The sequence below is a fragment of the Pongo abelii genome, chromosome 11, assembly GCF_028885655.2.
Source record: "Pongo abelii isolate AG06213 chromosome 11, NHGRI_mPonAbe1-v2.0_pri, whole genome shotgun sequence".
In the NCBI taxonomy this organism is placed as follows: domain Eukaryota; kingdom Metazoa; phylum Chordata; class Mammalia; order Primates; family Hominidae; genus Pongo; species Pongo abelii.
Genome location: NC_071996.2, coordinates 145,221,215 through 145,245,186, shown reverse-complemented (window position 1 = coordinate 145,245,186; position 23,972 = coordinate 145,221,215). Strand labels below are relative to the sequence as shown.

The 23,972-nt window shown below is 55.7% G+C and overlaps 1 protein-coding gene across 6 annotated transcripts; it reads right to left on the bottom strand.

The window, feature by feature from the left end:
* Positions 1-4,669: 4,669 nt before the first annotated feature.
* Positions 4,670-23,972, bottom strand: BOK (BCL2 family apoptosis regulator BOK). 6 transcript variants are annotated; one of them, XR_010135892.1, is made up of 7 exons: positions 23,796-23,972; positions 23,085-23,333; positions 20,566-20,694; positions 12,918-13,081; positions 8,709-11,614; positions 8,460-8,538; positions 5,809-7,816 (listed from the first exon to the last, which is right to left on the bottom strand). XR_010135892.1 is itself a non-coding variant. In XM_054550143.2 (5 exons), the coding sequence occupies exons 2-5, from the start codon at positions 23,302-23,304 to the stop codon at positions 11,489-11,491; spliced, it is 639 nt and encodes a 212-aa protein (XP_054406118.1). In that variant the 5' UTR covers positions 23,305-23,333; positions 23,796-23,972; the 3' UTR covers positions 4,670-11,488. The 6 variants fall into 6 exon arrangements, 1 of the variants encoding a protein (XP_054406118.1); XR_008523162.2 differs by having other exon boundaries at positions 8,460-11,614; XR_008523163.2 differs by having other exon boundaries at positions 5,809-8,538.

Here is a 23,972-nt window from a genome sequence, read left to right as displayed (position 1 = left end):
TCACTTGTGTAGGCTGTACGTTTTTTTTATCTGCTGATGTTTGTTTTCCAAAGTGTTCCCTAAGAAATTAAGAAGGGGGCTGGGCGTGGTGGCTCACGCCTGTAATCCCAGTACTATGGGGGACCAAGGCTGGCGGATCACCTGAGGTCAGGAGTTCGAGACCAGCCTGACCAACATGGAGAAACCCCGTCTCTATTTAAAATACAAAAAATTAGCCAGGTGTGGTGGCGCATGCCTGTAATTCTGGCTACTCGGGAGGCTAAGGCAGGAGAATCGCTTGAACCCAGGAGTTGGAGGTTGCAGTGAGCCAAGATCGCACCACTGCACTCCAGCCTGGGAGACAAGAGCAAGACTCTGTCTGGGAAAAAAAAAAAAAAAAAGAAATTAAGAAGGGATGAATCTCTTTCCTTTTCTTTCTTCTTACGGTTTTGACAAGATCTAAAATATCTGTAAATCTTCTATAGAGTTGGCCAGGCGCAGTGGCTCACGCCTGTAATCCCAGCACTTTGGGAGGCCAAGGCGAGGAAATGGCTTGAAGCCAGGAGTTTGAGACCAGCCTGGGCAACGTGGCAAAACCCCATCCCTACAAAAAAAAAATACAAATATTAGCCGAGTATGGTGGTCCATGCCTGTGGTCCCAGCTACTCAGAAGGCTGAGGTGGGAGGATCCCTGGAGCCTGGGTGGTGGAGGTTGCAGTGAACCAAGATCACACCACTGCACTCCAACTTGGGCGACAGAGCAAGAACCTGTCTCCAAAAAAAAAAAGATGGCAGTCATTTTTTCATTACTTTTAAAGAGCCGAGTCTATATTTTCCTACAGATGGAGCGTTCCCAAGAGGCTAGCTGTGATTTTAACATCATGTAAGTTTTAGTTTGTAACTCTGTAATACAGCTTTTGTTTTTGTGGGGTTTTTTTCACTATGAAAGTTTCCATACATACACTAAACCCTTGTACCTGTCACCCAGCTTCAGCACCTGCCAGCATTTTGCCCAAAGCTCTTCCATCTTTTCCTCCCCCACTTCTGCGGGAATACACGTAAGCAAATTCCAGACATATTGTCACTTGCCCCTAAATCCTTTGGTATGCATCCCAAAACAACACAAAGCCATTTTCTTTCTCTTAACTCATCACCATATCAGAAGTCTCACCAGACACATGGAGACCAGGCTACATGGGTGTTGGGAAGCAGAGTCAGAAGAGGTAGCACATAGGCCACGCAGGGTTAACATCCAGGGTAGCAACCGCAGGTACCACCTCCAGGGCTTGGGGACAAAAAGTATTACCAGGGTGGGGTTTCAGGGACCTCAGAGCTTAGAGGATGTGCTTGGTTCTCGCAAGAGGGGCAGGAGGGCCTAGGACTGTACTCCAGGAGCCAAGGGGGCACCAAGGGACCTGGTGGCTGGGCTCAGAACTGTCTCTGCTCCCAAAGTGATGCTGAAATAACCTGGGAACACCAGGGAGGTCCCAGCCCCAACTCCTGCATCCCAGGCTCCTGCACACCCAGCCGGAAGGGAGTGTGGGAGGGCAGCACTCAGGGCAGGGCACAGACAGGCCAAGAGACAAGAAGTCAATAACTGACGGCACAGTGCTGTTTTCACAAAATGCGTAAGAATTCTGTAATGTTCTCTAACACTCAGTCCTATTCGTATTTCCCTTACTGCCTCAGAAATATCCTCATATGATCGGATTATCAAAGCTTTATTCACGTTTGTGTTTAGCTACAAAGTCTTTTAGGATCCTTTTGATCCCAAAAGTCCCCCTCTTCCCTCCCCTGTGCCCTTGACTTGTTGGTGAAGCTGGTCACTTGTCCTTGAAGGTGTCCCCAGTCTGGACTCAGCATCCTCCTTGTAGTGTTTAACTTGTTCCTCTGTCCCCTCTATATCCTGTCGTCTGGAAGTTGGATCTAAAGTTGTGGCTGGAATCACACCCGGGCGGTGCTCAGTTCCTCATGTCCGATTGTGTCACTTTGTTGAAGCATTAATAAGCTTGGATGGCGATAGCCTGACCCCTTTATCGTCAGTTTCCCATCAACTGTTCCCCTGACAGTTTTGCTACCTGTGGGTGACCATTGCTAGAACCAGAACCTCCACTGGGACTGCAGAATTCTCGTCTTCTGTCTCATTAGAAGGACATTTAGTGGCTGGAATTCTCTCAGACCTTCCCTTTATCCATTAGGGTAAGTCAGGTTACCCTGAAGTGCGTTCATACTAGAAAGGCAGCATAAGCACTTCATTATTTCCCCTTTAATGATCAATTTTTGGAGTAAGAATGTCCTGGCACCCTCCAGTGGTGCCAAAGGACTGAGAGTTCCTCACACCACTGCACTTACCCTTCCCGCTTCCCTCCTCATGTTATGAGCTTAATACTTTCATATATACAGTCTGTCCTCACTATCCACAGGGGTGCGTTACAGGACCCACATGGATACCAAAATCAGATGCTCGAGTCCCTTGTATAAAATGGCATGGGATTTGCATGCAACCTGTGCACATTCTCACATATACCTTAAGTCATCTCTAGATTGCTTATAATACCTGATACAGTGTAAGTGCTCTGTAAGCAGTTGTTATACCGTATATTTTTTGGGTTTTTTATTGTGGGCTTTTGGGGAATATTTTTATTTTTTTGAGATGGAGTCTCGCTCCGTTGCCCAGGCTGGAGTGCAGTGGTGCGATCTCGGCTCACTGCAAGCTCCGCCTCCCAGGTTCACACCATTCTCCTGCCTCAGCCTCCCGAGTAGCTGGGACTACAGGCACCCGCCACCACACCAGACGGGATTTCACCATGTTAGCCAGGCTGGTCTCGATCTCCTGACCTTGTGATCCGCCCACCTCAGCCTCCCAAAGTGCTGGGATTACAGGCGTGAGCCACCATGCCCGGCCAGGAATATTTTTTATACACAGTTGAATCCACAGAAATGGAGGGCCAACTGTATTTGATATCATTTTAATCAAGTGCTGCCTATGTCTTTGGCAAACAGGAGATCTTCAGATTATCTCGTAATTGGCCAGAGGAGCCCCTCCATCCAGTGGGCTTTGATGCCTCCTTGCTCTGGGGCCACAGCTGCCTCTGACTTTTCCTGCCCAGAACCTGGAACTACCCATTTCTCCAGAGCCCTGGTTCTTGTTAGTGGGGAGTGGGAATTGGAGGCCACAGACTGAGCACTGACTGTTTATGATGGCTGGGCTGCTCTACTTCCCAGCCTTTCCATGGACAAAACCAGAAAATTGTTCTAAAATTTATTTTCTCAGCTAGGCGCGGTGGCTCACGCCTGTAATCCCAGCACTTTGGGAGGCCGAGGTGGATGGATTACCTGAGGTAAGGAGTTCGAACCTGGCCAACATGACAAAACCCCATCTCTACTAAAAATACAAAAAATTAGCCAGGCATGGTGGCGGGCACCTGTAATCCCAGTTACTCGGGAGGCTGAGGAAGGAAAATTGCTTAAACCTGCGAGGCAGAGGTTGCAGTGAGCCCAGATGGCACCATTGCGCTCCAGTCTGGGCGACAGAGCGAGTCTCTGTCTCTCAAAAAAAAAAAAACTTCTGGTTTATTTTCTCTGAATCATGTGAGGTTGTATTAGAGATCAGGACCCTTCACCCTTAACTACTTTAGCATGGGATATACACATGTATTTTTGAATTCATACTGTTTTCCATTCAAATGTTAAGATTACAAGGGTTTTTAAATATTCTTTGATTTTACCTCAAGCTGAAAATCTTGGTTCATTACAACATTAACATTATTTGCTTTATTCTACATATAAATGCATATAATCATTTCAAAATAAGCCTGGGCAACATAGTAAGGCCCCACCTCTACCAAAAAAAGTACTGTTAACAATGACTACTGGTCAAAGTTTTTTTCTGCTAGCCTTTTTAGACCTTTCCCTTTGAAGATACAAAGTTAAAATATGATGTAATTGGATTAACTCCTCTGCTCTTCTGTCACCAACTTGATACACAAGTCCATTTGTTTAAATTCTAGAAATTGTTATAATTTGTTTTGCGAATACAAATCATTTGACTGGCTTTCTTGTCAGAACTGTAAAATCAGGCACATTTGCTCCACACAGGCCTCTAGCACAGCTACCGAGTGCTCCGGTAAGCTCGCCGTGGGTTAGCTCGCCGTGGGTTAGCTCGCCGTGGGTTAGCTCGCCGTGGGTTAGCTCGCCGTGGGTTAGCTCGCCATGGGTTAGCCAGCAGATCCCCTCATGCTGGGCCTTGGGTTGTTTCCAGTCTTTGGCCAATCAGATGTCAGAGTTGGACCCAGCACCTCTGTTGGGACTGCAGAGTGCTTGTCTTCTAAGTCTGGTTAGAAGGGCATTTCCACATCCTTGTGGATTCTGGCCATCGTATCTTAAGGATACATTTCTGGGAGTGGGATTGCCAGTCGGCGGGGAGAGGCTCATCTGGCTTGTCTGGGTGTTGTCCCTGTCCCCAAGGGGCCAGGCGTTCTGCATCCCCACAGCATTGTAGGAAGTGCCTGCCCCACTCAGCAGCCAAATCTGGTGTCAAATTTGGATTTGGGTCAATCTTGTAGGTGAGAAATGGAGTCTTGGGGTGGTTTTGGTTTGCATTTCTCTCTCTCTTTTTTTTAATCATTTTCTTGATTTTCCAAACTCATGAGCTCGTTTGAATAAGGAATATTAATCCTAATATTTCTCATTTTAAGTTATAATTTTTATTGAGGTAAAATATACATAAAACAACATTTTTATCAGAGTCCTATAGATGGTTAAAAAAAGTCACCATTTTAACCATCTTAAAGTCTACAATTTAGCAGCATTTAGTACATTCATAATGTACAACCATCACCTCTATGTGCTTCCAAAGCCTTCATCACGCCAGAAGGAGACCCCGCATCCATTCAACACCTTCCCCCCACCCTCAGACCCCGATAATCACTGCCCTGCTTCCCACTCAAGTCACCAACACTTTTGAAAATGCTCTATGTTATAAAACTTTTTTCCCAGTATACATTTTGTCTTTCATCGCTCCTGGGTTTTAAGTCATATTTAAGAATATTTTGCCCACTCCCCAGTGATGAAGGAATTCACTTTTTCCTAGTACTTTTGACCCATTTGGAATTTGTCTTAGTGTATGGTATGAAGTGCAGATTCATTTTCGTCTTTTTCCAAGTGGTTAACATTTAACGTGTATTAACAAGTCCATCCTTTCCTCACTGGTATCATATGCTACCTTATAGACTGAATGTTCTAGGCACTGGGGTCTGTTCCTGGGTTTTCATGTCCCTGGGCCTGCCTGCCTACGTGGGTCCTGGTGCCATTCTAGGCACTGGGGTCTGTTCCTGGGTTTTCATGTCCCTGGTGCTGCCTGCCTACGTGGCTCCTGGTGCCATTCTAGGCACTGGAGTCTGTTCCTGGGTTTTCATGTCCCTGGGCCTGCCTGCCTACATGGGTCCTGGTGCCATTCTAGGCACTGGAGTCTGTTCCCGGGTTTTCATGTCCCTGGGCCTGCCTGCCTACGTGGGTCCTGGTGCCATGTGGTTGCTTTACGGAGGCCAGGAGCTGGTTTGGTGGCAGAGGACCTCCCCATTTCTTTTTCAGAGTTTTCCTGGCTATTTTTACACTCTTGTGCACTTCCTCTCTCACATGAACTTTATAATTAGTTTTCTAGATCTGGGGAAAAACATGCGGTGTTTTTATAAGGATTACATTACATTTATAAATTTACTTTTGTAGAATTGTCTTGCTTAGGAGAGTTTTCTTATCCAGGAACAAGGTATTTCTTTCTGTCTGTCTGAATTCATTTTCTGTTGCTATGACTGAATACCACAGAGTAGGTAAGTTATAAAGAAAAGAATTTTATTTCTTACAGTTCTGGAGGCAGGGAGTCCAAGGTATAGGAGTTGCATCTGGTGAGGACCTTCTTGCTAGTCGAGACTCTGCAGTCTCAAGGTGGTGCCGGGCATTATGTGAGGGTCTCATGAGAGACGGCAAAGCTGGCTTTTATAACCAGCCCCCTGGTGATAACTGCTCCACTCCCCAAGCACCCATTAGTCCATGAATGGATGAGTCCTCATGAGCCAGTCACCTCCCCAGAATCCCATCCCAGCACTGCTGCATTGGAGTCCAGGTTTCCAACGCATGAACTTTTGGGGAATGCATTCAAATCACGGTGTTGTTGAGATCGACTTTGATGTCTTTATGGTCTATTGAAAGTTTTTCCCATTTAGGGTTTCACATTTCTTTTATGCATGGGGATTTTTATCTTTTTGTTGCTGTTAAAAATGGGTCATCTCTTCCATTCTTTCAACTGAAAGCATACACAAAGATCTCTGTGTGCCACTTTAAATCCTGCTGTTTCTCTGAATTCTCTTAGTGTTTGTAACATCACTTTCTTGTGCTGGAAATGTAACAAAGTATTTGATCCAAGAAGCATCTGGCAGGAAGCCTGGGCAGGAGGGGCACCTTGAGCATGGGCTTCACGTTTCCTCCTTCCTCCTCCCCTTTCCTCTGCCCCTTCTACCGGCCGCTTTCCTTCTCTCCCATCTGCTGTCCACCAGGCAGGCGTTGCCAGACCACCCCAGGGGTCCCCTCTTCATGTTTCTTGAGGCTGCGTGGGGGAGGGTATGATAGAGGGAGGCAGGGCTTCGAAGGAGGCACTCAGGGGAGGGGGGGGGCTGGGAGAGGATGGGGCATGCGAGGGGGCCTTGTCCTCCAGCTTTGTCAGAAGCCTAATGTGCCCTGTGGCCTGAGCTGGCATCAGACAGGCTCTAAGAAGAGAATGTCAGCCGGGCGCGGTGGCTCACGCCTGTAATCCTAGCACTTTGGGAGGCCGAGGTGGGTGGATCCCTTGAGGTCAGGAGTTCGAGACCAGCCTGGCCAACATGGCAAAACCCCATCTCTATGAAAAATAGAAAAATTAGCCGGGCGTGGTGGCAGGTACCTGTAATTCTAGCTACTCAGGAGGCTGAGACACAAGAATCACTTGAACCCAGGAGGCAGAGGTTGCAATGAGCCAATGCTGCGCCACTGCACTCCAGCCTGGGCGACAGAGTGAGGTCCTAAAAAGGGAAGAATATCGCTGCATCAGAAAGCAGGAAGGTGGGGCCTGCCCAGGCCCATAGCCCTGCAATAAGTTTGGCCCAGAGGCACAGACAGGAGGCCAAAGTGAAAGGAATGAAAATGGACTGGACCCATCGGAGGACTGAGGAGAGCCAGGCCTCAGGGCACCCTGGCATTTGTTCCCTGGACGGATGAGGGGACTGAGGAGAGCCGGGCCGCAGGGCATCCTGGCGTTTGTTCTCTGGACGGATGAAGGGACTGAGGAGAGCCGGGCCGCAGGGCACCCTGGCGTTTGTTCTCTGGACAGATGAAGGGACTGAGGAGAGCCGGGCCGCAGGGCACCCTGGCGTTTGTTCCCAGGGTAGGGGAGCTCTAGCATGGCACACAGTAGCAGAAGATAGCGGGTTGTGGTCGGCCCATGTGGAGATTTTAGAAACATCTCACACTTCATGTTTTGTCATATCAGGTTCAGTCACCCGTGTCCAGTGTCCACAGGAAGGCCTGTGCAAGGCCTCATGGGAAACAGGGTAGTCCACCAGGCCTGCCCTCAAGGGGCCCCGTCCCGGAGAAGCAGATGCACAAAGCTGAGGGACACAGGTCGTGGGCCTTCTTGTGTGGCTCCTTGGCCACGGCACTGCAGCACCTGAGAACCACCGCTGGAAAGGCAAACGAGCCCTGCAGCAGGCCCGAACCAGAGTTCCTGGGCATGGCCCCGTGCACCCAGTCGGGAGCCTCCCTGCTGAGGGCCAGCGAAGGCTTGGGGTGCTGGCATTAGGGCTGGGTCCTGAGGGAAGATGAGGGAGAGAAGTATAGGAGGAGGAGGGAGTTAAAGGCTACAGATGGGAGGAGGAAGGGGAGGGAGTAGGGCTGCCAGGGGAGGGGAGGAGGGTGGAGGGCTGGATAAGGAGGAGGGCTACAAAGAAAAGAGGAGTAGAGCTGCCGGGAAGGAGGGTGGAGGGCTGCAGCGGGAGGAGGAGGAGGGCTACAAAGAAAAGAGAACTGCAGTGGGAGGAGGAGAGTGGTGGAGAGTTGCAGGGGAGGGGGAGAGGGAGGAGGACTGGAGGAGGAGGAGGGATGTAGGAGGAGGGTAGTGGAGGGCTGCAGAGGAGGAGGAAGAGGAGGAGAACAGGGAGAACAAATCCACTCTAGCATTCCAATCTCCCTAAGCCTTTGAATCCCTTCTTCTACACTAACCATGGGCGGCCAGGCATGTCCAGTTATCCCATGGTGGGCCATGTTTTGGCCCATGTTTCAGCCAAGCAGCCAACCAACCAATTAGAGCCCTTTCTAAATGCGGAATCTCTGCTTAGTGAGCCCATATCAATAAACTTGGCCTGATCTAACTCTATGTTCCTCCTGCCATTCTCCCAGGCCCTCAATATGCATTCCCACGTTCCTGGGATTTCTATGTAAACTGGAAAACTCACGTTCTCTTGGGTAAGTGCATCTCCTCATGGTCATGACCCATATCTCCAAGGGCTGCCCAACATCAGTCTAGTTCCATGTCTAGAAGCAAAGAGGGGTAGGGGCGGGTCCTGGAAAGCAGCGGCTTGGTCTTGCTAGTCAGCAGCCTCAGGGCAGTCCCATTTCCTCAGGCAGTACAGGGTTAACCCGCTCAAATGGAGTTGGGGAGGCTACCACTAGGGTTAGGGAGGCCTCTTCCACTGAAGACTCACCAGGATTTAGGGGTTCAGTGTCTTCACTGTTCATCAGGGTCACCCCACACATCCTCATCCCAACTGACAGGATGCCATTCCTTCCCAACCAATGCCTTCACTTGCACAGCAGACACCGTGAGGCTGGGAGTTCCACATGTGCTATAATCCAGCCACTGGAAGGACAAGATTCTGGGTTTGATTTTCAGTAGTCTCAGACCCGCAGCTAAAGGAGGTAAGAGTCTCTCTTGGGACAGTCATAACTTTCAGATTATTCATGTGACACTTCAGCTGGGAATCTGAATCCTGAGCTCACTCCCATGATACTTTTTCTGAGACGGAGTCTCACTCCGTAGCCCAGGCTGGAATGCAGTGGGGCAATCCCGGCTCACTGCAACCCCCGCCTCCCAGGTTCAAGTAATTCTCCTGCCTCAGCCTCCCGAGTAGCTGGGATTACAGGTGCCTGCCACCACACCTGGCTAATTTTTGTATTTTTAGTAGAGTTGGGGTTTTGCCATGTTGGCCAGGGTGGTCTTGAACTCCTGACCTCAGGTGATCTGCCTGCCTCTGGCCTCCCAAAGTGCTGGGATTACAGGCGTGAGCCACCACACACGGCTTTTTTTGAGACAGGGTCTCACTGTGTTACCGAGGCTGGAGTACAGTGGTACAATCACAGCTAACTGCAGCGTCAACCTCTCAGATTCAACCAATCTTCCCACCTCAGCCCCCAGGGTAGCTGGGACCACAGGTGCAGGCCACTGTGCTTGACTAATTTTATTTTTGTAGAGATGGGATCTTGTTATGTTGCCTAGGCTGGTCATGAACTCCTGGCCTCAAGCCATCTTCCTGCCTCCCAAAGTGCTGGGATTACAGGTGTTAGCTACTGCTCCTGGCCCATTATACTCTAGTTGGATGAAAGTGTTCAAAAGCCACCGAGAACCCTGCCTTCTGCAAGTATTTAATTAGGAGCACCCAGTGGTGATACTATGCATACCTCTATTGCCACATCACACTATGGATTATTGGTGTTCTTTTTACTACTGGAAATCAGCATTAGTGCCTTTACATCTAATCAGGATAAAGACCCAATTGCAGGAACCCTCCCATCCCCACCCTCTCACCACTCCCCACCCTCAATTATTTTCAAGCAAACCCTCCACACCTTTTACCACTTTGTACGTAGGTAGAAGCTATTTAACACACACAGTGACATTCTGTCCAAAATGACAATGATCATTTGGAGAAGTTTATCACCACCCCTACCCTCCAGTGGGATGTGAATGCCACTGAGTCCGGGGCCGGCTTTCTGCCGGGACCCTCTTGTCCTGGCATGTGGCCCACCCCAGCAGGAAGCCTGGCAGGGAGGGCTCAGGTAGGGCAGCGTGTGGAGGACAGCGTCTGGAGGGCAGGCTGCTAGGCCAGGCCTCCCCAGAACACCTGCCCATGTCCAGCCTGTATCTCCTGAGTACCATGCTGCACTGGGGAGGGACAGGGCTGGCTCGGGGCTCCAGGAAAGATGCCTCACATGTGCCTAGAAATGTAGGCGTCAAGGGAAGGCTGTGGGTGGGGGCACCTGAGGGGCTGGGCTTCCCGGGCATCCGAGTTCTTACGGAGCCCTAATAGGCACATCCCCAAATGGTTGTATGACGATGGGCACAAAAATAGCAGATGGGGTCACCCTCACCCTCCACTGACGTGAAAATGGACTGGGATCCGACTCATGCAACATTCCTTCTCGGCCGTAGGTTCCACATCCATGGGTTAGGTGTGCTGGCCTGGAGCCCGCTGGCCCCGGTCCCCACCACACAAGGACCCCGTCACAGGTGGGGGTCATACTCTTCCTCCAGAAACGGATTAAGCGACCAGCACGTGAGCCTTACGGTCTGTTTACAGGCTGAGTCCCCACAGCTCTTCCAGCTTCAGCCAGGCCAGGGTCACCTTCAGATTGAATGTGCAGGGCCCCTGAGGACTCATGTCCTGAGACGGCCTCTCTTCCTGGGATGGGACCCCCGGGCTCAGGTGAGAGCAGGTGTTCCCGGGCCCCTTCACCCGGGGCTCAGGTGAGAGCAGGTGTTCCCGGGCCCCTTCACCCGGGGCTCAGGTGAGAGCAGGTGTTCCGGGCCCCTTCACCTGGGGCTCAGGTGAGAGCAGGTGTTCCGGGCCCCTTCACCTGGGGCTCAGGTGAGAGCAGGTGTTCCCGGGCCCCTTCACCTGGGGCTCAGGTGAGAGCAGGTGTTCCGGGCCCCTTCACCTGGGGCTCAGGTGAGAGCAGGTGTTCCCGGGCCCCTTCACCTGGGGCTCAGGTGAGAGCAGGTGTTCCCGGGCCCCTTCACCTGGGGCTCAGGTGAGAGCAGGTGTTCCGGGCCCCTTCACCTGGGGCTCAGGTGAGAGCAGGTGTTCCCGGGCCCCTTCACCTGGGGCTCAGGTGAGAGCAGGTGTCCCGGGCCCCTTCACCTGGGGCTCAGGTGAGAGCAGGTGTTCCGGGCCCCTTCACCTGGGGCCTGGGAGTTGACCCTGACTTCCTGACCCCAGAAAGAAAAGGGAAAACACAGAGATCACAGGAGAAGGGACACAAGCGGGGAGGGTCGCAGGCTGCCCCAAAGCCCAGCTCCAGGCTCAGGAAAGCCCCGCCCCGCTCACCCCTTCTGGAGGGGCTGGGTCTGCGGAGGAATGGGGCTTAGGGGGTCTCCGAGGGTTAGAGTGCTCCAGGCTCGGGTGGGGAGGAGGGAGATGTGTTCGGGTGCTGAGGGCCTCCTGCGTCGGGCCGAGGGCCAGGCTGCGGCCACTGGCAGGTGGGCAGCTCATCTCTCTGGCAGCAGCACGAAGAAGGCAGCCTTCAGGAAGCGGCCGAAGCTGCAGAGTGCGGCTACCAGCCAGTGGGAGCGGAGGCCAGGGTCTGTGCTGACCACACACTTGAGGACATCAGTCTGGGAGGGAAGAGGAAGACCGTTAGAGAGCAGAGCCAGCACTGCCAGGCCCCCAGCACCGTGCACCAGAATATCAGCAAACTGCATGAACGGAATGCAGGAGACTGTTTAGGAAGGAAGTCTGTGGCCTGGACCGAAGGCTCTAGCACAAGACCAGACCTAACGCCGTGCACATTCAGACAGCGTGAAGGGCCAGGAGGCACCGGAGGTAGGGACAGATGGCAGCCAGGCCAGGCCGGCCGGAGGGCCCCTGCCGAGCAGGAGAGAGGCCTTCATGGCCCTCGCTGGGGCTCCAGACATCCAGACCAGGGTGCCAGCTCCCCTCAGCCACCTGCCTGCTGCCCCCCAGGGGCTACAAGTACGCCGGCGTCCTCCTGTGGGGCCTTGGAGCCCAGGCTGCCAGGAAGGGGCAAACCCAGCTTCACTCAGGCTTTGCCTGGAACAACAGCAGGAACTGTGCTTCCGGAAGCCCACCGACTCCCTGGACTCTGAAGTTCCTTCTGGAGAAGTGAATGAACGTCCAATTCTCTTATTCCCTTCACTTCCTGCTAATACATGAAGGCTTTTCCCTGCAGCCTGGACCTGTGGCCTTGGCGTTGCTCAAAGTGTCCTCGCCCACTGGGCACACGGTGCCCAGCCCCATGCCAGACTCCACAGGAGGAAGACAGGAGGGGACGGAAGTCTTGGGGTTTCTGTGCTGAGGGACGCCTGTAGCCACGTGCGACATCTTGGGACAGTGCCCTCCCCACCCCTAATTCAGCCTTCAGAGGAGACCACAGCCCCGCAGACCATGTGACTTCAATCTCTCGAGATGCTGAACCAAAGGCCCCAGCAGAGGGGTCTGAGCCCTGTCACCCCTGGCCACTGATTTACACACCAGGCCAACACCTGCTGTACAGGAAAGAACGCTGGACTCTCGGCAGGGGAGCCACCCTCCACACCCAGGGCCCAGCAGCAACTGCGGTCTGGCCAGGGCAGGGCGGGAAGTTGGGGGCACGGGAGACAGAGGAAGGGTTTGGCTCTGACACCCACCCCTCAGGGCCTTGCTTTTCCCACTCGGGTGGGCAGGGGCTGGGGGCAGCGGGTCCTTAGCACAGGAGTAGGATCAGGGGGTAAGTCAGTGCTGGATCTGGGCAGAGGACAGAGTCCAGGGCCTGCCTGTAGGTCTCGGCCCTTGCCCCACCCCCTGCCTCACCCATCTCCCCCAGCAGTGCTCAGGTGACTACCCACCCGCCACTCCTTCCTGTGCCTCTGCACCCTCGCACCCCAGCTCTCCCACCCCTGCGGGCACTCAGGCGCTCACCCATCCGCCACGTCTCCGCAGCCAGGTTGCCAGGGTCTTGCGCACGAACTCCCCCAGGCAGTCCACGAGGGCGTGGACCATGGCAGGCTGGGCCTGCCTCACACAGTCCACGGCCAGCCCCGCGGCCACCGCATACAGGGACACCACCTTGCCCCATGTGATGCCTGCAGGGAGAGAGATGGTCAAGACCAAGACTTGAATCCCGCCCACGGGAGCACTTAAGGAAGGGGCTGGGCCTCTCTGAGCCGCTGTCCTGCTTGCCGTCCAGCTAATGACCAGGGACCGTCCCAAGGGGGGACCGCTCCGACAGGATGCCTGGCCAGCTGGCCACCTGCCCACCCTCTCAGGTAGTTCTCGGGCAGGCAGGTTTCTCGGCCTCCACTGCACACCTGCCCAGCCCACGTCTGTGGAGGAGGCCACAGGGACAACGTGGGGTGAGGCGGGGGAACTGAGGGCAGTGGCAGATGGAGTGAGCGGCCAGTGACCTCACGGGCGGCACCCCTGGGCTGCCTGTTCCCACAACAGGCCTGGCGTCCACATTTTACATATAAAGAAGCTGAGGCCTGCGCAGAAACCACCTTCCCCAGACCCCTAATCTGCTGAGGCTGAACTGAGATAGGAGCAGCCTTGAAAGAGAAGACAAAAGATGGTGACAGCGGGGGAAAGAACAAAAGGCAGGACACAACGCCTCAACACGGAAAGACGTTTTATACATCAGCGAGAAAAGAGGGGCTTTCCAAAGAACTACAAGCACAGAACTGGAACGGCTGATTCACAAAAGAAAATTATAATAAGAGACACGAAAAATGTTTACCTTCATTAATAACCAAAGAAAGGCAAATTAAAACAAGATGTAATCTGTTGCATTAAAAGCTTTTAGGCCAGGCGCGGTGGCTCACACCTGTAATCCCAGCACTTTCGGAGGCCAAGGCGGGCAGATCACAAGGTCGGGAGTTCAAGACCAGCCTGACCAACATGGTGAAACCCTGTCTCTACTAAAAATACACAAAAAATTAGCCAGGCGTGGTGGCACAGGCCTGTAATTCCAGCTGCTCGGGAGGCTGAAGCAGGAGAACTGCTTGAACCCGGGGAGGCGGAAGTTGGCAGTGGGCTGAGATAGCACCAGTACACTCCAGCCTGGGCGACAGAGTGAGACCCCGTCTCTAAATAAATAAATACATGCTTTTAAATGGCAGTGTGAGGATTCAGGCAACTGCACAGCCTGTAAACCTTGGTGGGAAGCCCAGCTGGAGGGCACTGGCAATATCTGAACGGCCACAAAACATGCAGCCTGGCAGTGGTCCCTGGAGGGAGTCAGCAGCGGTCCCTGGAGGGAGTTAGCCTGAGGACACTGCACATGCAAAGATGAAGCACTGCTCTCCGATCCACCCTCATACAGCAGCCAACCTGGATTTGTTATGAAAACATAAATCAGCTCAAACAAATACTCAGTCACAGACATTCACAGCAGCCAATTCACAATTGCCAAAAGGTGGAAAGAACCCAAGTGTCCTTCAACAGATAAATGGATACACAAATGTGGTGGATGTTACTCAGCCACAGAAGGCAGGCTGGGCGCAGTGGCTCATGCCTATAATCCCAGCACTTTGGGAGGCCGAGGTGGGCAGATCACCTGAGGTCAGGAGTTCAAGACCAGCCTGGCCAACATGGTGAAACCCCATCTCTACTAAAAATACAAAAATTAGCCGGATATGGTGGTGGGCGCCTATAATCCCAGCTACTCAGGAGGCTGAGGCAGGAGAATCGCTTGAACCCAGGAGGTGGAGGTTGCAGTAAGCCCAGATCGCACCACTGCACTCCAGCCTGGGAGACAGAGTGAAACTCTGTCTCAAAAAAATAAAAAAATGGCCGGGCACGGTGGCTCACGCCTGTAATCCCCACACTCTGGGAGGCCAAGGCGGGCAGATCACGAGGTCAGGAGATCGAGACCATCCTGGCTAACACAGTGAAACCCCCGTCTCTACTAAAAATACAAAAAATTAGCCGGGCATGGTGGCGGCAACCTGTAGTCCCAGCTACTCAGGAGGCTGAGGCAGAAGAATGGCATGAACCCAGAAGGCAGAGCTTGCAGTGAGCTGAGATCATGCCACTGCACTCCAGCCTGGGCAACAGAGCGAGACTCTGTTTCAAAAATAAATAAATAAATAATACATAAATAAAAGAAGGCAAGGGGCTCTGAGGCAGGCTGGACATGGATGGGCCTCAAAAACACACGCTGGGTGGAAGCTGCCAGGCACAAAAAGCCACATAGAGTGCGAGTCCGTGGATGCAAAATGTCCGTAACAGTCAGGGGCAAAGCTAGGACGCAGGCTCACGGCTGGCAGTGGGCGAGGGGTGGGGGACGGCGGTGGCGGCCAAGGGCACAGGCATTCTGGGGTGATAAAGACCTCCTGAGACTAGTAGCTGGTGGCTGCTCCACACTTGTGAATGTGGCAGATGCTGCTGAATTGCACACTTTTAAGTGGATAATTATGTCATGCGAGTTTAACGTCAATTAAAAGAAATGGGGAAAAACACAAATCAGACCATGTCACTCCCCTGCATAAAGTTCTCGTGTTGCTGTGACTTCCCGTGTCCTTCAAAGTAAACCCAAGTTTGAATTCCCAGCTGAGCTGGCCCCTGGCAGACTCCAGCCCTTTTCCTGCCACCCCAACCTCGAAGGTGCCCTTGTCATTGGTGGGACACGCACGCCCGGCACAGCCCCTGCTCTGCCCGCTGCACCTCCCCACCACATGGGGCTGTTCCTCCTTCAAGGGCACGGCCACGCGGGGAGTGGAGCCTGATGTCAGCACTGCGTGTGGCTTGCGGGACAACTTGTTCTGAGGTGTCCGGTTCCATCAAAACATAGTGCATGCCACGCCAGGCGCGGTGGCTCATGCCTATAATCCTAGCATTCGGGGAGGCCGAGGCAGATGGATCACCTGAGGTCAGGAGTTCAAGACCAGCCTGGCCAACATAGTGAAACCCCGTCTCTACTAAAAATACAAACATTAGCCAAGCGTGGTGGCGGGTGCCTGTAATCTCAGCTACTCAGGAGGCTGAAGCAGGAGAATCGCTTGAACCTGGGTGGCGGAGGTTGCAAGATCACAACACTTCATTCCAGCCTCGGCAAAAGAGCGAAAATTAAAAAAAAAAAAAAAAAAAAAAAAAAAAAAAAAAAAAGAAGAAGAACATACTATGTTCCGAGTAACAGCCACAGTTCCACTCCAGAGGGGTGCATGGGAAAGAAAGACAGGAAGACAGGAGTCCGGAGGCACCAGCCTCGGCGTCCACTGTGTCCTTCCAGCTCTTCTGTGTCTTTTTAACTGATGTAATTCCATTACCATATAAAATTAGTCTTTTAAAAGTGGGATATCTTTGAGCATATTCACAAAGTTGTGCAACCATCACCTATATCTAATTCTAGAACATTTTCATCATCCCAAAAGAAACCCCATGCCCACTAGCAGTCACTCCCTATTTCGCCGACAGCCCCTGGCAGCCACTCATCTTACTTTCTGTCTCTGTAGATTTACCTACCCTGAAAATTTCATATAAGTGTAATCACACGGCTTGTTCATTTTGTGTCTGGCGTATTTCACAGGTTGGGTTGGCAGGAAAAGGGCTGGAGTCTGCCAGGGGCCAGCTCAGCTGGGAATTCAAACTTAGGCTTACTTTGAAAGACACGGGAAGTCACAGCAACACGAGAACTTTATGCAGGGGAGTGACATGATCTGATTTGTGTTTTTTCTCAGCACTTTGGGAGGCTGAGGCGGGTGGATCACCTGAGGGCAGGAGTTCGAGACCAGCCTGGCTGACATGGTGAAACTCTGTCTGCTAATAATACAAATAATACTAATAATACAAAAATTAGCTAGGCGTGGTAGCACACACCTGTAATCCCAGCTACTCAAGAGGCTGAGGCAGGAGAACTGCTTGAACCCAGGAGATGGAGGTTGCAGTGAGCCGAGATTGCACCATTGCACCTCCAGCCTGGGCAACAAGACTGAAACTCCATCTCAAAAAAAAAAAAAAAAATGAAAAAAAAGAAAGAATAGAGTCTGCCTCTGTCACCCAGGCTGGAGAGCAGTGGCACAATCTCAGCTCACCACAACCACGGCCTCCCGGGTTCGAGCGATTCTCCTGTCTCAGCCTCCCGAGTAGCTGAGATTACAGGCATGTGCCACCACACCTGGCCAATTTTGTATTTTTATTAGAGACAGGGTTTCTTCTTTTTGGTCAGGCTGGTCTCAAACTCCCGACCTCAGGTGATCCACCCACCTCAGCCTCCCAAAGTGCTGGGATTACAGGCGTGAGTCACTGCACCCAGCCATTTTTATTTTTCTTACAATAAAACTATAATTAGAAGAATTATATAAAATTACATAGGTAGTTACAGAAAATACAATTCAAATTCAAAGAAAAAAATAAACACTATTGCCAACTTTTAAATGGGGAGGAAAATTAAGTTCTACCACTTTGGAAATGAGTTTTTCCAAAGTCCTGAGCAGGAACTTTGAAGCCCTAAATGAAAACAGCCAGAAACAACATTTGCTGGCCTCTGCCTTCGTGGGAGGCTCCTGGGGCTGGAGACTTGGAGACCCCTACGGAGCCCTGCCCTGCAGCCCTCACACGGCTCACATCACTAGCCAAGGCCCCAGCCCTGAGGTGCGGGCTGTGTGGCTTGGCTACAGTGGAGGGGCTGGGCAGGGCACATACCCTCAAGGGCGCCTGCTAAGAGGAGGAGAGGGAGGAAGACCTGGGGGTCAGAGCGTGCAGGGATGGCTGACGTGGGAGGGGCCTCAGGCAGGGAGGCAAGGACGTGTAAAGCACTTGGAGGCTGGAGGCTCGCCCTGTAGACAAAAGGGCCCAAGAGGACTGGGATGGACAAAGGTGAAGAGGGCTGGGGGTGCAACTGCCAGTGGGCCTGAGGGGCAGAAGGGGTGGCTCTGGTTCAGGTGGCTCTGGTTCAGGGAGGTTCAGAAACCCGTTGCAGGTCACAAGGCTCTTGGGCTTCAGCCTGCGTGGCTCCCCTCGGGCAGGGCCGCCTCAGAGTAGCAGCAGGTGGGGGTGTGGGGGCTGCCACATGGCCAGAGCCAGGCCTGCGTGGGACAAGCCTGGGGCGCTGGGTGGGGTGGGGGATGCTGACCACAGGGGAGTGGGCTCCAGTTTTCCAGTGAAAACAACAAGACTTAAACTGAACTCTACACATGGCCCAGGCCACCTGGCCAGTGCCCCCCACATCCCCCATCAGCTGTGTGCCCACTTGTCCCGCCATCACCTTTCCCCTCAGCCCTCCCTGGCCCCCAGGCGCTCTCCCAGAACCAACCAGAGCCTTCCTAGGCACCGCCCCCACCTCAGGCCAGGCCCTGCTCAAGCAAGGCCGGGCGGGTAGGGGCATCCTGGCCCCATCCTCTCTCCCTGCCGAAGGGGGAGGCGCCCCACCTCTGGGCAGGCTGCTGCATTCTCAGAAATGACTGTTCCTTTTAAAGCCAGCCTGCAGCTCGTAAACCCAGCGGCCCCGAGACAGACACCCGGGTGGCCACCCACACGCCGGCGTCGGCCAAGGGAGGGCTGAGAGTGGTCGTCGGCCCAGGACGCCTTCCATTCCTGGCTTCCTTCCTGGGCCCCACCCATTGCCTACCCCCCACCCTCAGCTGCCACGTGGGGGCCTTGGAGCCAAACTGCCAATGAGGATTCATTTACGATCTCCCAAAGGAACACAGGAGAAGTGACAGAGTCCAGGCTCTGAGGCCACCCCAAGGAGCGCCAGACAGGGAGTCTCGCCCGCACCCAGCTTGGTTCCGCCTCCTGACCCCACACCACAGCCTGAGGTCACTGCCCCTCCCCAGGTGTGGTCTGAGGCACTCCAGCACATGCTGCGGCAACAAGACAAGCCCAGAGGCAGAACCAGACCCCGCCTGGACTCCCATCCCAGGACTCAGCCTTCCCTCTCCAGCAGCCTGCCAGGTCGCCGCTGCATCCCAGCCACAGTGACTTCTGTCCAGGGAGGTCAGCAGTGAGCAAGCGTGGCATTGGAGAGGCCGGATTCTGTCAGAAAACGCTCGCAGCCCCCGCTGCCTTGGCCTCCAGCCAAGGGTGTCAGCCCCGCTCTGTCCCCATCTGGCCGGCTGGCCTACCAGGGGTCAGAAAAGATGTCTGGGAGAGGAGCTGGAGGACACCCCACAAAGGTGGGGTCTGCCTGAGCTAGAGGCAGTGGTCCTCACACTCCTGGCCTCTTCCCCTTGCCCTCCGGTGGGTGGAGGTCCCGAGACCATCTGAAGACCCCTGGCTCTGAGGGTCACCCCGTGGTGTGGGATGCATCTCCCACAGCGAGGGTGTGGCTTCCTCTGGCGCCTCTGTCTGATGCCTGGCTCCTGCTGCTGTCAGGACTGCCTGCAGACAAGGCAGCTTCGGTCACAGAGATGACAGCAGGCCACAGTCACACAGCTGACTGGCCACGGACCCAGACCAGCTCCCAGACGAGGGTGTGCAAGGCCTCCCTGCTGTCAGGGGTCTTCCAAAAAGCCGCCCCGGGGAACAGCATGCCCCTCCTCCAAGCTTCAGGGAATCCTGCTCACCCCGGGGTTCACTGGCCCAGAGCTATGCCCAGCACCTGGACAGCACTTGGAAAACAGCTGAGGGATGTGCCAATCAGGGAGGTGCCGCATCGGGGCTGGCATACCACTCACCCCAACAGCAGCACCCAGCGCCTGCCACACCCAGGGGCAGCTCATAGCACGGGGTGCCAGGACGGGACCCAAGGTCACAGAGGTCAAAGGCAGGGGGGCTGAGGTCTGCAGGGCCAGACCTGATGACACGGGGCAAGCGGACAGAAGCCATACTGGGCAAATCCAGGCCAAGGCAGTTGGACAAGTGGACAGCAGGGCACCAAGCAGGGGAGACAAGCCCTGAGCCTCCCGTGGGCCTAGAAGCATGTGGACAGCCAGGAGCAGCAGGAGCAGGGAGGCAGGGCCAGGAGTTGCCTCTCCAGGGCAGAGATGGGAGCGCCCAGGAGGGTCACAGGTGAGGCAGGCACAGCCAAGTAAGATGCGCTGCTATTCTCCGGATGCCCCCGGGAGCCGGTCTGCTTGGACCTCCTGCCCCCATGCTGTCCCATCTCCTGGACGCTGGAGCCCTGAGACTCGCCTCTGACCATCAGAATCCAGCAGTTACCCGTGACTTCTAAGGGTATATCCTAACAGCCTGGCAGCAACTACTCAGGAGCTGTCTGGGAAACCTGCTCCTTGCCACTCGTCCTCGGGATACAGCACCATGCTGTGAGAAGCCCAAGCCCCGCTCGGGGGCCCCTGCAGGAAACCAGGCAGCCCTAGGACATGCCACCCCACAGGACCGCAAGTCACGGGGCCCCACTGATGCTGGACCACAACTACAACCGCTCAAGAAGCCTGTGCCAGCTGCTCAGCATGCCCACCAGCCTGCAGAACCACAAGAGACCCTGAACACTGTGGTTTGAGCTCACGCTGGTGGCTGGGCAGCTCCTGACACCTGCAGCAGCGAGATGGCACCGGTGGGCACTGGGCAGCACCAGGATGGGTGGGGGCCAGCTCATGGGGTCCCTGTGAGCCTGAGCCACAGACCCTGGATCCCTCCCTGAGGTCCCACGGGACGGGCAGGCTGGGCATACCTGCAGAGAAGATGTGGCCAGCCACGGCCAGGAACGCATCGGTCACCACAGGCTCAGACTGCAGGGAGATGTGCAGCTGACGCGCCACGTTGCGGTAGACGCTGGGCCGGATCATCTCCAGCTCATCCCCTGTGTGGTCACAAGAGCAGGTGAGAGGCAGCCCACGCCCCAGCTCCCTGGGACACGACTGGCGTGGGGCACACCCTGCACCTGACTCCACCTGACCATGCTTGAATTCCAGCCTGTTCCTCACTTAACTTGTCTGATTCCCACCTCCACTTGACCCCATCTGACCTCCCTTGGGCCATCCCCCAACCTTGGCCCCTAGGGACCAGAAGACCAAGGAAGTGCTGAAGGCGCCCCCAGTCCTGCCCCTCTGACGAGCCAGCCCCTAAGTCGAGCCGGCCAAGCCGGTGGGGCGGGAATCCTGCGAGAGCGTGGGTCGTGCCTGCTGGTGACTCACAGCCGACAGGCAGCCGAGCTGCCCAGAGCAGGAGGGACCAGGCAGGCAGCCAGAGCCCGACGTGGGGAGCGGCTGGGCAGAGAAAGCATTGGGATGAGAACAGGGGAAAGCCCGAGAGCCTGGCTCAGGCCCTAGCATGGCTCAGGGACCACTCAGATGCAGAGGCTGAGCCACCGTCCTGGGCCACCCGCACTGCCACACTCCCACCTGGGCTGGCTGAGCCGCTGTCCTGGGCCACCCGCACTGCCACACTCCCACCTGGGCTGGCTGAGCCGCTGTCCTGGGCCACCCGCACTGCCACACTCCCACCTGGGCTGGCTGAGCCTCTGTCCTGGGCCACCCACACTGCCACACTCCCACCTGGGCTCTTGCTGCCAAGGGGACGTGCTTGGAGTTGGCACTGCATCAGTCCCGCCCTGGCAGCCGAGGATGGCCCCTACGGGCCCACCGCCCCAGTGCTGCCTGTGGTGCCCTTGGCAGCAGCAGTGCACAGGCACGGGGCAGATGGTGCCAAGAATGCCACAGGGCCCTGGGATTGGGAGTCCCCAGCCCGGCCAGTTCTCTAGCCAAAGCAAACAGGGTAATGCTGCTGACTGGACCATCCCGGCTGATAAAGGCTGCTCTGTATCTCATTAATTAAGATCTGGAACCAGAGCAGAGCCCAGGAGAGGCTGGCCGGGGGCGGGGGATGACATGGAAATTCCCAGGCCTGATCTGGCAGCTCCCAAACACAGACCTCCGGGGCTGCTGCAGGCTGGCCTCAGACTGAAGGTGGGGACACAACCCAGGCTTCTTCCTCTCTGCACTGCCTGAGGGCAGGGAGACAGTGCTGGCCTCAAGGGACTGACCCTGAGCAGCTATGAGGGCAGATGCAGGTCTGAGCTGTGTCCCTCTGGGGCCCCCCTGGACATCTGGGACTTCTTCCCAGCCATTCCAGGGGTCTGGCATCATCTTCTCAGAAAGCCACTAAAAGGATCCCCTAGGGTCATTCTCAGAGCCCGACTAGAGGCAGCAGCAGGCGGCGGGTCTCATGGAGCCCCACCAACCCCCTAGCTCCCACCCAGAGACCTCTCCCTCCTTCCGAACTTCTCAGATGGGACTCCACCTCCTCCTGGAGCCTCTGTACTGGTCCCCATGGATTCTGTTTGCACCCCACACACACTCCTGGGCAGGCCAGGTCTACACAGCTTTGCTCTCTGGGCCCAGCCCACCACGTAAGGGCAGGGGCCACCTAGAGCCCATGCCAGCGTCAGCCTGAGAGGAGGCAGCGTGTCCCCTCATAGGGTCGTGACCTCCGACTCCAACCCCCTGCCTGGAGAGCCACCGATTCAGTTTGACCTCTGCTGTCACCTCCCCTTCTCGGGCTCAGCCACCAGCGCCCCATGTGACCTCTTCGGGCATCACATAAACATTCACAGGTGACAGCCGCAGCCCAGCTGTGGTGAGAGGACTGGACAGTCACAGCGGGGCTGGTCCCTCCCTCTGCGGTCCAGACCTTGGAGACGGTGGGGGCAGCCAGTGGGCCGTGTGTGACCCTAGAACCGAACACCCCCAGATGTCCTCACAGCACCAACGAATACTGAGGTTTTGGCTACCCAGCCGGGTGGGCGCAGTTTCCAATAGGGGGACCTCGGAGGCCTCGGAATCCAGAGGGCAGCGGGCGGGATTTCGGCCAGTAACAGCAAGAATCTGTTTTCCAAAATAAACATCGGGACACGTGCTCCTACAAAGGGTTTCTGTGCCCAGCTGAGAACAAGGGTCACTGTGGAAGCTTAGCCACCCACTAATAGATTATTCTTTCTGGAGCTTTCTATTGTTTATGGCCAGCATGACTGAAATCTGGGCTGAGCAGGCAGCTGATGGGGGGGCCTGTGGCGTGGGAGGCCTGAGAGGGCAGATCCGGGAGCACCCGCCTGGGTGGCCCTGTCCCGAGCGCCTGGCCGTCCCAGGCAGGGGGTGGGCGCCCCTGGGCCGGCCCCCCATCTCGGCCTCGGAGGGAGGCTGCGGCCCAGCAGGGGAGGAGGCGCAGCTGGGGATCCCACCAGGGCGCACTCACCCAGGCGCAGCAGCACCGCGCACACCTCAGCCAGGCGTCCCGGGACCGGCGCGGCGCGCTCGGGCGCGCTCCAGGAGAGGCCGGCGCGCAGTAGCCGCGCGTGCACGTACTCCCGGCCCAGCGCCTTGGCCTGGGCCACCAGCTCCTTGTCTGTGGGCGAGCGGTCAAAGGCGTCCATGATCTCGGCGGCGAAGACCGAGGAGCGCCGCAGCACCTCCATGGCGGCGACGCGGGTAGGGGGCGCCGCACCTGCGGGCACAAGCGCTCAGCCGGGTGGAAGGAGGCGGCGCGGGGAACGGGGCGCGCGGGGCGCCGGGCTGGGCGTGGCCCTCGGGAAGGGCCGTAGCCAGCGCCGGGTCCGCTCTCGTTTTTTGTGCCCCAAATCTTTAAAAACCCAGCGCAACCTTCTTTCAGAGCCCGAATTCAGCTACAGACATTCCCCGAGGCTGCCAGGGACCGGTGGGGCCGCGGCGAGACGGCGGTTTGCTCCGGGGCCGCCGGGCCCGCCCTCGAAGACGAGTGCGTGGGCGGCGGGGGCGGAGGGCACAGCCCAGCGCGTCCCCCACGGCGACTGCCCGGACCCCGGCCCTCCCCGCCCCGGCCCGGGGCCGCCCACCCCCGCCGCTGGCGTCCTGCGCGCGTGTCCCCGGCCTCGCCGTTCCCGTGCCACCCCGGGCACCCCGGCACGGACGCCACGCCCGCCGCGCTCACCTCTCCCGCCGCATGGCGCGGGCGCCGGGGTGGAGTTCTGGCTTCAGGATCTGCTCGCCGCCGCCGACGACCTCGACCCTTCCATTCAGACCCGCGAGGACGCGCGCCCCGCCCCGGCGCCCGCCCCGTCCACGCCCGAGCCGGGAGCGCGAGGTCCGCGGGGCTTCCCGCGCTCTC

Coding starts and splice junctions, on each gene's coding strand:
- BOK (XM_054550143.2), bottom strand. CDS start 23,304: ATGGAGGTGCTGCGGCGCTCCTCGGTCTTCGCCGCCGAGATCATGGAC. Junction 20,695..23,084: donor CGCGGTGCTGCTGCGCCTGG/GTGAGTGCGCCC, acceptor GTGACCACACAG/GGGATGAGCTGGAGATGATC. Junction 13,082..20,565: donor TGGCCACATCTTCTCTGCAG/GTATGCCCAGCC, acceptor CTCTCCCTGCAG/GCATCACATGGGGCAAGGTG.